At 43.1% G+C, this 13881-nt stretch overlaps 1 protein-coding gene across 3 annotated transcripts in view; it reads left to right on the forward strand.

The window, feature by feature from the left end:
- The window catches only part of ADAMTS7 (ADAM metallopeptidase with thrombospondin type 1 motif 7), a 125592-nt gene that overhangs the window by 35134 nt on the left and 76577 nt on the right, over positions 1-13881 (forward strand). For all 3 annotated transcript variants that reach the window (XM_083184440.1, XM_083184442.1, XM_083184441.1), the window contains exons 5-8: positions 46-129; positions 422-546; positions 1969-2118; positions 2578-2721. In XM_083184440.1, coding sequence (XP_083040566.1) covers positions 46-129; positions 422-546; positions 1969-2118; positions 2578-2721 — 503 coding nt within the window. The remainder of the gene's footprint in view (positions 1-45; positions 130-421; positions 547-1968; positions 2119-2577; positions 2722-13881) is intronic.

Consider the following 13881-nt stretch of genomic DNA (forward strand, 5'->3'; position numbering starts at 1 on the left):
TCTATCCCTACCATGAATAGCACTAAACTGAATCTTATCTTCTAGGTAGCTGGACTCTTCCATGATGCTAGTATTGGGAACAGGATAAACATTGTTATTGTACGCCTGATCCTGCTAGAGAGCGAAGAGGTAACATGGAGAGCCCAGTGACATGCATCCAACTTTGGGGCAGTGGAACAGAAAAATAAGGGAGGTACAGAGGGAGCAGTTCAGTGTAGTGGAATAGTGGAGAGGCTGAATAGGGAAGAAGGGAACAGCAACGAGAGCGTGTGGTGGGACTTATGACCGTGCATGCATGTGCTTTGCAGTGACTGAGGGAGGAGTGGAATAAGCTTGGAAGAAGTGAAGTAGAGATGGGAATATTGTGGGGAGAGATTGTTTTTATCTGTCTATAATCTTGTGGCACCTCCTGCTGTTTAAGGAGGAGCTGAAGATTTCTCATCATGCTGACAACTCACTGCGTAGCTTCTGTAAGTGGCAGAAGGGCCTGAATATGAAGAGTGAAGACCACCCTTTACACCATGATATTGCTGTTCTTCTCACCAGGTATATAAACCTGGCCTGCATGACCACCCAGATAAGCACTTTAGTTATGCGCATACCAAAGATCTCTCAATTGCTGAACATAAAGTTGGTCATTCACAAAGCACAAAGCTGCCTAGGTGCAATGTAAAATCCTCTTTGCTGGTCCATGCACCCTAGTCTACACTGGTGAGAACAGTTGACTGCCAAACTGGGTTTGCAAATATCAGCAAGGTGGCGGATGCTTGTATTATCCATGGTAAGGAGATAATGGGGGTTATTGTGGTTCACTCCTTCTGGCAAATTCCTTCTTAGATGGACAAAACCATGTGCACTGCAGGGGGGCAGATGTAAAATGTGCAGAGAGAATTCGATTTGGGAGAGTTATTTTGTTTCTGTGCAGGGAAAATACTGAGTGCTTTATTTTTACACTGCAATATAGATCTCACTTTGAAATAAAACCCCATCCAAATCTAATTCTCTCAGGACAAGTTACATCTGCCCCACCTGCAGTGCACATGGTTTTGTCCATCTAAGACAGGCATGTCCAACGTTGGCCCTCCAGATGTTTTGAAACTACACATCCCAGCAGGCTTTGCAATAGTTTTAGCATTCTCTAATAGCAAAACTGTGGCAAAGCATGCTGGGATGTTATGGAGGGCCAACGTTGGACATGCCTGATCTAAGATGAAATTTGCCAGAAGGAGTGAACCAGAATAACCCCCAATGTAATAAAGTCACTAGTTGCTTAGTAGGGAGCAGATGATTTCGTGGAAGCTTAGTATTGGAACAAAGGGGTGTGGCATGCATTTTTCTAGTGGCATTCTTTGCTTTGGGGAAGGCTGCACCGTCATTTGTGCCACACAAATTCTAGATCCTCGCTACATTATTTTAGTGGTAAAATTAAACCAATTACCTGTATGAAAGGTGTGATATAACAGTTGTAGGTGGTTGCACTTTTGCACAATGCTCCTCCTTAGATTTTTCTGCCACACCATTTTTGAAGACTTTGCCGAAGACCATAAAGTACACAGGTACAATAAAATGCATTTGGTGTATCGGTGCAAACACAAATAAGCCATATAACCCTTTGAGTGCCAACATCTCTGTGAGAGACGTGCACAATATCCACTAAAAATGTCAGCATCACTCACATTTGTTATATAAATTAAAGAAAAAATGATATGGAAAAATCCTTATGATAAATAAAAAATGTTTGCTTGGCAATTTTCATACCTATTTAGACAAGTTCACTTGGCACTCAAACCAGTTATACACCAGCATACATAAAACAACACTAAAAAATACAAAAAGTCATACTCATACTGATTGCAAAACTCATATTTTAATTCCTGTGCTCAAAACACACACATTCACCATAAAGTTCTAAACATAAACACAAATGCACATGCAAGTAAACCAATACATGTTGTGTTTTTATTGCAGAAGAGACATCTGTGCCTCTATGAATCGCCCTTGTGAGACTCTTGGTCTTTCGCATGTAGCTGGTATGTGTCAACCACACCGCAGCTGTAACATCAATGAGGACACAGGTCTGCCGACGGCATTCACGGTCACTCATGAACTGGGACACAGGTAATAAGCCGAAAGGTGGTGTCAGGTTAATAACAATAATATATAAGGGAAGCGAGCCATGCTTTGTTACATTGGGGACATCCACATTTATTGTATGTGATGGCCCAGAGCATCACTTCTATCACGTGGGACAGAAGAAGACTACAATACAGGGGTGGCCAAACCGGTCCTCGAGATCTACCAACGGTCCACATTTTCCTCATCACTTAGCTGGTGCACAGCTGTAGTCAATACTAACGGTCACATTTTCAAACCTGCTGCATTCATTCCTACTATAGATCCACAGGTTGCCTGGAAAACATGCACCGTTGGTAGATCTTGAGAACAGGTTTGGCCACCCCTGCTACAATACATGTAATATAGTGATAACTGTGTTGAGTTTGAAGTTGTCTAGTGTGTAGATGTAAGAGTAGGAAGTCTCAGTCTAACCTGATTGACTTGTATTCTCATGTGAGCTAGTTTCGGGGTTCACCATGATGGCCATGGAAATGACTGCCAACCCAGGGGAAAGAAACCTCACATCATGTCACCACAGCTTACCTATGGCACATCTCCACTCACCTGGTCCCGCTGCAGCAGGGACTACATTACCCGTTTCCTGGAGTAAGTACCTACCTCATCCTTTGTTGTGCGTCTTTCTGCCTAGATCTGTATCTGACCCTTATTCCATGACTTCAGCCGTTTCTTCCTTTGGTTCTGCCACATCTTTAAGCATCAGCCAACTGTTTAGCTCTCCAGTTATCTCCTTTTCTACATAATTGCCACGTGTCATTGATCTAGCCACACGGACTGAGTTACAGGTTGCAGTCATATAGCACCCAATTGGTCAGATTCAGCAGATCACTGCTCACACTAAAGCTGGCCATACATCTACAGATCGATTGTCAGATTAGGCTGGTTGGAACAAAATCCTGGTAACGGATGAGAGCAAATGACAGTTGACCACTTGCTTTGAAATGCTGAAAACTGCCAAAAATTGTAATTCATATATTACTAGGTGTTTGTTCCAACCAGCCCAATCTGACAATCGATCTGTAGATGTATGGCCAGCTTTAGCGTCCAGATCATATTGGGTCTGTTAGTGCAGTTATTCATACAATGTTGTGCAATGTACTTATCCAATCTCCTAATAGGATGGGTGACAAACAGTGAAACCATATGCTGAATGGATGCAATGTATTGTACAATACATACAGTATCTAGAACTGCTACTGCGAAGGTGTTCATCATGCACCTCAATATAAGATACACTCATTACAGAAGTTAGTTTCTTGCATGAATTGCCTTCTGTGACAAACCTGTGCACTCACATGGTTACAACATGGTGACAACATTGCCAGTATCTCCATAGTAGCCAGCAAACTATTCACAAACAATATGATTGTATGGATTGATTACTGAGGATATACTTAAGATGAGTACACACTGGCCGATTAATTGGCTGTTCAATTGAATGTCCAATATATTGCGGGCGCGTTGGCGGGTGTACCAGAGATACGCTCCACCAGTTCACACAAGAGCAATTCAGTTCAGAAAACTTTACACACTTGTCCTTCATAGTGTAATCGCTCTCGTGTGACTGGGAGGAGAATTAACTTCATGTTGTCACCATGGCAGCTATTGAGCTCTTAGGAATGTTGCACGCTTATAGCTGGAAAAGCACAGCCTTCGAGTGCTCCAATGTGTGACCTCTCTAAGTAGGATTTAATTTCCGCATGTCTTTATGTACTGCTATTGGCTCTAAGCCACTAGTATAGGATTCGTGCAGAATATAGTTGAGAATTATATATAAGTGCCAGGAGAGTTACATAGCAGGATATCACACATCCATATCAGTTGTAAAGGATTTAAATCATTAGGGTAATTATTGAATGGCAATAGGTCATATAGTGCGTATGTGCTAATAACAAATATTGGTGCAACGTTTTCATGGAACTGCAGCAGCCAATCAGCAGTACAATTTAGGCAATGGAGGTTTTAGATTGGTTACTTTGATGTGATATGAAGCGAGTACAGGTACCATTGATAAAAGTGTGCAACCCTATCTTCCCCATAGACTCATAAAGAGTATTGTTTGTTGCTAATCTCTCCCCAAATTGAACTAAATTACCCTTATGTACGTGTTTATTGTAAAATGTAGTTCTTGGCCATTTGACCCCATTATCCCTTTTCCTAATGGAGATAAATTAATGCTTTTTCTCTGTGGCTATCATTGAGTCATCATTAAGGACCTTATTTCAGTTGGTGCGGTAATGTCCGCGTGCGGTCGGTCCGCCAATGTTTTGTGTCTGCGCATGTGCAGAGGCGTCTCTGCGCATGTGCGAACGGGACGCACGTCCAAATTCCGCATGAAATGTGTACACTACGAACAGGGGGTGGAGAGGGGCGTGAAGGGCTGTTTGGGCTCATTACCATATGTTTACACCCCGCGTTTCATGGGCGTTCCCATGAAAACGCTGGGCGTACGTATGGTAATGCGGTCGTGACGCACGTGTAGGGGGCGGACATATGACATTGCCGGATGTCAGCTGCCCGCCCAGATCCCTGCTTTTGCACGGAGAAATGCCCGTGTTGTTTGAGGTTGCGGGAGCTGCCTGACCACTCGGTCCTGCATTCGATGGTCTGCGACCATCGAATGATGGGGGAGGTTCCCTGAGATGGAGGAGGTGTATTCATGAGAAATACACTTGCGGTCCGTTCGGACAGCTTCTTACCGCATTCGGACGGAGTGAGCGATCCGTACGAAAGGCGGGGTTTAGGACGCACGGTCCTGGCCGCATATTCGGCTCCGTCCGCACAGACCAGAATAAGACCCTAAGAGCTGTTTATCTTTTGTGTTATGTGTTCCCTCTGTACAGGACAATCATTTGTACACAGTATCGTTATTGTGTCTTGTACAGTATATTGTAAATAGTGATGGGGGGGCTATCCAAATATAGGTGAAAGATCAGCCACCCAAAAATAAATCTCTCTCAAGAAAAACAACAGGTTCGCATCTGTGTCCCCGATAAAGGCAGTACTTATCAGGGATTCTGTTTCTCCTGCCCGAGGCAGGTGAAAAAAAAAGGAACTTGTGCCGGCTTTTTGAGGATAGCCAGAGTGAATCTATTAACAGCAGTTAATAATGTGGCTAATTGGATACCTCCTTGAAAGAGTTTCTTTACTAGAACAGACAACCATCTGAAGAAGCAAAATATAGAGGCCATCGGACATATGGTATAATACATATTTTATACCGAATATGTTCCTTATCAGGTATAGGTTTAATTTATATATTCCTTATGTAGGATAGACTAAATGAGGAAATTTGCTGTACTAGCCCTTGCTTCTGTACTCACCACCACAGTGCTTCATAGCACTGCTCCAATACATGTCATGAACCATGTGACTAAAACAAATATGTGAATGATACCAGTCATTTTAATGGTGATTTATAAGGGGGCTTTTGCCAGAGCTGTGCGCAGATAAAATAACATGTGGCACCCTGCCTCCATGCTCCTGGGTTATGCAGCATCTCTACAAATCCATGCCTCCTCTAGCTTCCTCAAAAACTGTCTTCTGTATGGGGTCAGACATTTTTTTGAAGGTCAGTTTTCAATAACAGCAGAAACCAGGATGAGAGCCGGGACCGCAGACAAATAAATCTGCGGTCCCGGCCAGAGAAGCGGCAGGTCCCGGCAGCGGCATTAACCCCTTCATGACAGAGCCAGTTTGTGCCTTCATGACAGAGCCCTTTTTTTCAAATCTGACATGTCTCACTTAAGTGGGGATAACTTTTTTTTGCTTTTACTTATCCCAGTGATTTTGAGATTGTTTTCTCGTGACACATTGTACTTCAAGTTAGTGGTAAATTTTCGTCGATACAGTCTGTGTTTTTTTGTGAAAAATACCAAAATATCGTGAAAAAATGGAAAATTTAGCAATTTGCAAAATGTTAAATTTTCTGCTTGTGAGACAAATAATCATACCACTCAAAATAGTTAATAACTAACATAGACCATATGTCTACTTTATGTTTCCATCATTATTTCAACTTCCTTTTAATTTTTTTGGACACTAGGAGGCTTACAATATGAATAGCAAATTCTCAAATTTTCATGAAAATTTCAAACACTGATTTTTTTAGGGACCAGTTCAGTTCTGATGTGACTTTGAGGGACTTGTATGTGAGACACCCCCATAAATGATGCCATTTCAAAAACTGCACCCCTCACAGTATTCAAAACAGCATTTTGGAAGTTTGTTAACCCTTTAGGTGTTTCACAGGAATTAAAACAAAGTGTAGGTGAAATTTCAAAATTTCTTTTTTTTTGCAGAGTTTCAATTTTAATACATTTTTCTAACGAATACAGTAGATTTTACTAGAGAAATGTGACTAAAAATTGATTCCCCCAATTCTTTTGTTTTCAAAAATATCCTATATGTGGCCCTAGTGTGCACGTTGACCAAACCACAGGCTTCATAATAAAAGGAGCACCTACTTGATTTTGGAGCCTCCTTTTTATGAGATTTTTTTTTAGGCACCATGTAGGTTTCTAGGCACCATAAGTGCTAAAAGTTAGGAACCTCCCCCACAAGTCACCCCATTTTGCAATCTACACCCCTCAGGGAATTCATCTAGGGGTATAGTGTACATTTCAAACCCCCAGGGGTTTCACCAATTTTGGTACAACTGGGATGTGAAAATGGAAAATTACATTTTTTTACACAAACATGCAGTTCTGGCTCAAAATTTTTCATTTTCACAAGGAATGAAGGAGACAAAGCACCCCAAAATCTGTGCCCCAATTTCTCCCGAGTACGGCAATGCCTCACATGTGACCAAAAAATACCAGTTGGGTGCATGGCAGGACTCAGAAGGGAAGGAGTGATTTTTGGATTTTGCAGCAAAGATTTTGGTGGAATGAATGGTGGGTGCTATGTTGCATTAGCAAGACTCCCAAAGCACCAATACAGTGGAACCCCCCCACAAGTCACCCCATTTTGCAAAGTACACCCCTCAGGGAATTCATCTAGGGGTATAGTGTACATTTCAAACCCCCAGGGGTTTCACCAATTTTGGTACAACTGGGATGTGAAAATGGAAAATTACATTTTTTTACACAAACATGCAGTTCTGGCTCAAAATTTTTCATTTTCACAAGGAATGAAGGAGACAAAGCACCCCAAAATCTGTGCCCCAATTTCTCCCGAGTACGGCAATGCCTCACATGTGACCAAAAAATACCAGTTGGGTGCATGGCAGGACTCAGAAGGGAAGGAGTGATTTTTGGATTTTGCAGCAAAGATTTTGGTGGAATGAATGGTGGGTGCTATGTTGCATTAGCAAGACTCCCAAAGCACCAATACAGTGGAACCCCCCCACAAGTCACCCCATTTTGCAAAGTACACCCCTCAGGGAATTCATCTAGGGGTATAGTGTACATTTCAAACCCCCAGGGGTTTCACCAATTTTGGTACAACTGGGATGTGAAAATGGAAAATTACATTTTTTTACACAAACATGCAGTTCTGGCTCAAAATTTTTCATTTTCACAAGGAATGAAGGAGACAAAGCACCCCAAAATCTGTGCCCCAATTTCTCCCGAGTACGGCAATGCCTCACATGTGACCAAAAAATACCAGTTGGGTGCATGGCAGGACTCAGAAGGGAAGGAGTGATTTTTGGATTTTGCAGCAAAGATTTTGGTGGAATGAATGGTGGGTGCTATGTTGCATTAGCAAGACTCCCAAAGCACCAATACAGTGGAACCCCCCCACAAGTCACCCCATTTTGCAAAGTACACCCCTCAGGGAATTCATCTAGGGGTATAGTGTACATTTCAAACCCCCAGGGGTTTCACCAATTTTGGTACAACTGGGATGTGAAAATGGAAAATTACATTTTTTTACACAAACATGCAGTTCTGGCTCAAAATTTTTCATTTTCACAAGGAATGAAGGAGACAAAGCACCCCAAAATCTGTGCCCCAATTTCTCCCGAGTACGGCAATGCCTCACATGTGACCAAAAAATACCAGTTGGGTGCATGGCAGGACTCAGAAGGGAAGGAGTGATTTTTGGATTTTGCAGCAAAGATTTTGGTGGAATGAATGGTGGGTGCTATGTTGCATTAGCAAGACTCCCAAAGCACCAATACAGTGGAACCCCCCCACAAGTCACCCCATTTTGCAAAGTACACCCCTCAGGGAATTCATCTAGGGGTATAGTGTACATTTCAAACCCCCAGGGGTTTCACCAATTTTGGTACAACTGGGATGTGAAAATGGAAAATTACATTTTTTTACACAAACATGCAGTTCTGGCTCAAAATTTTTCATTTTCACAAGGAATGAAGGAGACAAAGCACCCCAAAATCTGTGCCCCAATTTCTCCCGAGTACGGCAATGCCTCACATGTGACCAAAAAATACCAGTTGGGTGCATGGCAGGACTCAGAAGGGAAGGAGTGATTTTTGGATTTTGCAGCAAAGATTTTGGTGGAATGAATGGTGGGTGCTATGTTGCATTAGCAAGACTCCCAAAGCACCAATACAGTGGAACCCCCCCACAAGTCACCCCATTTTGCAAAGTACACCCCTCAGGGAATTCATCTAGGGGTATAGTGTACATTTCAAACCCCCAGGGGTTTCACCAATTTTGGTACAACTGGGATGTGAAAATGGAAAATTACATTTTTTTACACAAACATGCAGTTCTGGCTCAAAATTTTTCATTTTCACAAGGAATGAAGGAGACAAAGCACCCCAAAATCTGTGCCCCAATTTCTCCCGAGTACGGCAATGCCTCACATGTGACCAAAAAATACCAGTTGGGTGCATGGCAGGACTCAGAAGGGAAGGAGTGATTTTTGGATTTTGCAGCAAAGATTTTGGTGGAATGAATGGTGGGTGCTATGTTGCATTAGCAAGACTCCCAAAGCACCAATACAGTGGAACCCCCCCACAAGTGACCCCATTTTGCAAACTACACCCCTCAGGGAATTCATCTAGGGGTATAGTGTACATTTCAAACCCCCAGGGGTTTCATCAATTTTGGTACAACTGGGCAGTGAAAATGAAAAAAATACATTTTTTTACACAAAAATGTACTTCTGGCTCAAAATTTTTCATTTTCACAAGGAATGAAGGAGACAAAGCACCCCAAAATCTGTGCCCCCATTTCTCCAGAGTACGGCAATGCCTCACATGTGACCAAAAAATACCAGTTGGGTGCATGGCAGGACTCAGAAGGGAAGGAGTGATTTTTGGATTTTGCAGCACAGATTTTGGTGGAATGAATGGTGGGTGCTATGTTGCATTACCAATACAGTGGAACCCCCCCACAAGTGACCCCATTTTGCAAACTACACCCCTCAGGGAATTCATCTAGGGGTATAGTGTACATTTCAAACCCCCAGGGGTTTCACCAATTTTGGTACAACTGGGATGTGAAAATGGAAAATTACATTTTTTTACACAAACATGCAGTTCTGGCTCAAAATTTTTCATTTTCACAAGGAATGAAGGAGACAAAGCACCCCAAAATCTGTGCCCCCATTTCTCCAGAGTATGGCAATGCCTCACATGTGACCAAAAAATACCAGTTGGGTGCATGGCAGGACTCAGAAGGGAAGGAGTGATTTTTGGATTTTGCAGCACAGATTTTGGTGGAATGAATGGTGGGTGCTATGTTGCATTACCAATACAGTGGAACCCCCCCACAAGTGACCCCATTTTGCAAACTACACCCCTCAGGGAATTCATCTAGGGGTATAGTGTACATTTCAAACCCCCAGGGGTTTCATCAATTTTGGTACAACTGGGCAGTGAAAATGAAAAAAATACATTTTTTTACACAAAAATGTACTTCTGGCTCAAAATTTTTCATTTTCACAAGGAATGAAGGAGACAAAGCACCCCAAAATCTGTGCCCCAATTTCTCCAGAGTACGGCAATGCCTCACATGTGACCAAAAAATACCAGTTGGGTGCATGGCAGGACTCAGAAGGGAAGGAGTGATTTTTGGTTTTTGCTGCTCAGATTCTGGTGGAATGAATGGTGGGTGCTATGTGGCATTAGCAAGACCCCCGAAGCACGGTGAAATGATGAACCTAATAATCCATAGATGTGTGGTATATTTTGAAACACTCCTTTATACATAGGCCGGGTTTGTCGGGGCAAGTTTCACAGTGGAAAATAGTTTCCTTTCTTATTCCCTTTTTATAGCAAACTTTGCACCTTTTTTGTGTCCTGCCCTTTCTTGCAGTGGAGGGGATTTCGTTGGGAAAATGCTGCCCTGGTACAATACGGGGGCCAGTAGTAGAAGTACTGGGGCCCTCTGCCTGCTGATTCCCAAATGTTAGGCTCTTTATGACTTCCTCTTGAAAGTGCATAAATGTCCCCCTCTGGCCGGTAGAACGGAATAGCACGTAAGCGTTATACAGTGCCATCTGGATGATATACACGGCCAGCTTCTTGTACCAGATATTTGTTTTCCGCAGGGCACTGTACGGCTTCAGTACCTGATCTGAAAGATCCACTCCGCCCATGTACTTATTGTAATCTAGGATACAATTTGGTTTTGAGGTGTGGGTACTGGTACCTCGTACAGGGATGGAGGTGGTACTGTCTCCATGAATTGTTGTCAGTATAAGGACATCCCTCTTGTCCTTATATTTGACCAACAACATATTTTCGGTGCATATTCCCCTGCTTTCACCCCTTCTCATTACTTGGGCAATGTGCGTTTTGGGGAGGCCTCTTTGGTTCTTGCGCACAGTACCGCAAGCTGCTGTACCTCTTGAACCAAGGGCCTTAAACAGGGGGATGCTGGTGTAAAAGTTATCCACATAGAGGTGATAACCCTTATCCAGGAAGGGGTGCATTAAATCCCAGACAATTTTTCCACTAACACCTACGAGGGAGGGGGGGCATTCTGGTGGTTCAATTCTTGAATCCTTCCCTTCATATACCCTAAACTTGTGGGTGTACCCTGTGGTGCTTTCACACAGCTTATACATTTTTATGCCATACCTTGCCCTCTTACTGGGAAGGTACTGGCGGAATTTAACCCTTCCTTTAAAATGTATAAGGGACTCGTCGATACTAATACATTTATCAGGGATGTATAGCTCTGCAAATTTGGCACTGAAATGATCAATGACCGGCCTGACTTTGAATAGCCTGTCAAAGGTGGGATCATCTCTGGGTGGGCACTGTGCATTATCGGTGTAATGTATAAATTTATGGATTGCCTCAAAACGAGCCCGGGGCATGGCCATACGGTGAAATGGGGTGCTGTACAGAACATCTGTACTCCAATATTGCCTAATTTGTGGCTTTTTTACTATGCCCATATGTAACACCAGACCCCAAAACGTCATCATCTCTACTGCATCTACAGGGGTCCACCTAGCAAATGATGACGTGGGGTTTTGAGCAATAAACTGCTGGGCATATAAATTAGTTTGGTCCACCATTAAATTTATAAAATCATCAGAGAAAAATAATTTGAAAAAGTCAATTTCTCTGAGACCTGTTGAATCAAATTGGATTCCTGGGATGGCCAAAAACTCAGGAACCTGGGGCTCAAAATTGTCTGGTGGTGGGGTCCATACGAGATCAATTATTGGGGGGGGGGTCTCAGCTGCTCTACGGGGGCGTCTTTGAGGGGGTCCCTCATCATCAGAGGAGGAAGAGGAGCTTAAGACAAATCCTTCAAATTCCCCGCTTGCCTCACTGGCTGTGTCAGAGTCAGAGGCAAGCATGGCATATGCCTCCTCCACCGAATACATTCTCCTGGATGACTGGGACGACATTTGGGATGACATTTGGGATGCCATTTATATTTTTGTGTTACTGGTAGTGAAATGTTTCAACACGTGTATAGTGTAGGGGGGGGTACAAACTTTATTTCAACCCGGGGGGTATGTAGTGTGTAGTGTGTATGTATGTAGTGCAGAAAAAAAAAAATAAAAAAAAAAAAAAATTGAAGGGTTAAAAAAAAAATAAATGGAAGGGGTTAAAAAAAAAAATGGAAGGGGTTAAAAAAAAAAATGGAAGGGGTTAAAAAAAATAAAAAATGGAAGGGGTTAAAAAAAAAAAAGGTCCTGCGCCAAAAATTGAGCACAGATGTTGGTCAGTAACGTCCGTCACTGAACAGCGCTCAAAGGCAACAGGAATTTGATCCAAAAAAAAAAAAAAATAGATCAACCCTGTGCCGAAAAAGCTGATCAGTGATGTACGTCACTGATCAGCGCACAGTGGCCACAGGACACACACAAAATCACAGTGTGTGTAAAAAAAAAAATGTAAAAAAGACCCCACAGCACTCACAAAAAATAAAAAAAGGTGATCAGTGATGCGACACTGATTACCAGTGAGGGGCAGCAGGTGCACAACCTTTGGTGGTACTGACAGGTATATATAAAAAAAAAAACCTCTGTACCCCCAAAAAGTTGCTGATCACCTCAGATATAGTGATCAGCACAAAAGGCGGGGGCAGCAGACACAAAATTTAGCACTCTCTATCACTCTCTGTCACTATCTCTCTCTATCTCTCTATCTCTCACTATCTATCACTCTATGACACTGCAGCAGCAGCACTGACAGGTATATCTATATATAAAAAAAAACCTGCGCCCCCAAAAAGTTGCTGATCAGTTAATTTATACTGATCAGCACAAAAGGGGGGGCAGCAGTCAGTTATATAAAAAATATATAGCACAATCTGTCACTATCTCTCTATCTCTCTATCTCTCTCTATCTCTCTCTATCTATCTATAGCTCTATCACACTGCAGCAGCACAAAATATAGCACTAGGCCTCTCTATCTCTCTCTATCTCTCTCTATCTCTTTCAGTTATATAAAAAATATATAGCACAATCTGTCACTATCTCTCTCTCTATCTCTCTCTCTATCTCTCTCTATCTCTCTCTATCTCTCTATCTATAGCTCTATCACACTGCAGCAGCACAAAATATAGCACTAGGCCTCTCTATCTCTCTCTATCTCTCTCTATCTCTCTCTCTCTAACTCTCTCTCTATCTAATAAATCGCAGCAGCACAAGATGTCACAGGATGTCACAAGATGTCACAAGCATAAGCAATATCAATGATCAGGTAAGTATTTTGGATGGGTTCTGGTCAGTATAGGCGGCAGCTGGGCACGGTGACCGCACTGCACGCTATTCCAGACCGGAATGGCGTCTGCAGTGCAGTCACCGTTAGTTTAAACCCCCCTCCATGGCTGTGATTGGTCCGTCGGTCCGACGAACCAATCACGGCCTTTGGGGGCGGGAGGGGTGAGGTGGGGTGACACCAGTGTCACCCTTACACCCCGCGGTGATTGGTGCTGTACTTTACAGCACCAATCACCTCCGATCCCGTGTCACCGGCGAACGTTATTCGCCGGTGACACAGAAAACGCTGTGAATGGCTGTTCACAATGAACAGCCAATCACAGCGATCGCCGACGGGGGGGCGGCATCGCCGCCCCCCCTGGGCATGCACGGACATGTCTGCTGTCAGGGACAGCAGACATCGTCCCTCTGTCACTGCGTCTCTAGACGCAGTGACAGTTTTAAGCCATGACGTATATATACGTCAACGGTCGGGAAGTACTTCCCGGCCATGACGTATATATACGTCAAATGTCGTGAAGGGGTTAAATAGCCCCGTAGACCCCCGGCGCCCACACTTTCTCAGCTCCACACTACCACAGGGTCTGCAGTGCTATAGTTACGCCACTGCTATCTATATAATATATATATATATATTCTGT

The sequence above is a fragment of the Crinia signifera genome, chromosome 4 (genome assembly GCF_055691185.1).
Source record: "Crinia signifera chromosome 4, ASM5569118v1, whole genome shotgun sequence".
Taxonomy (NCBI): domain Eukaryota; kingdom Metazoa; phylum Chordata; class Amphibia; order Anura; family Myobatrachidae; genus Crinia; species Crinia signifera.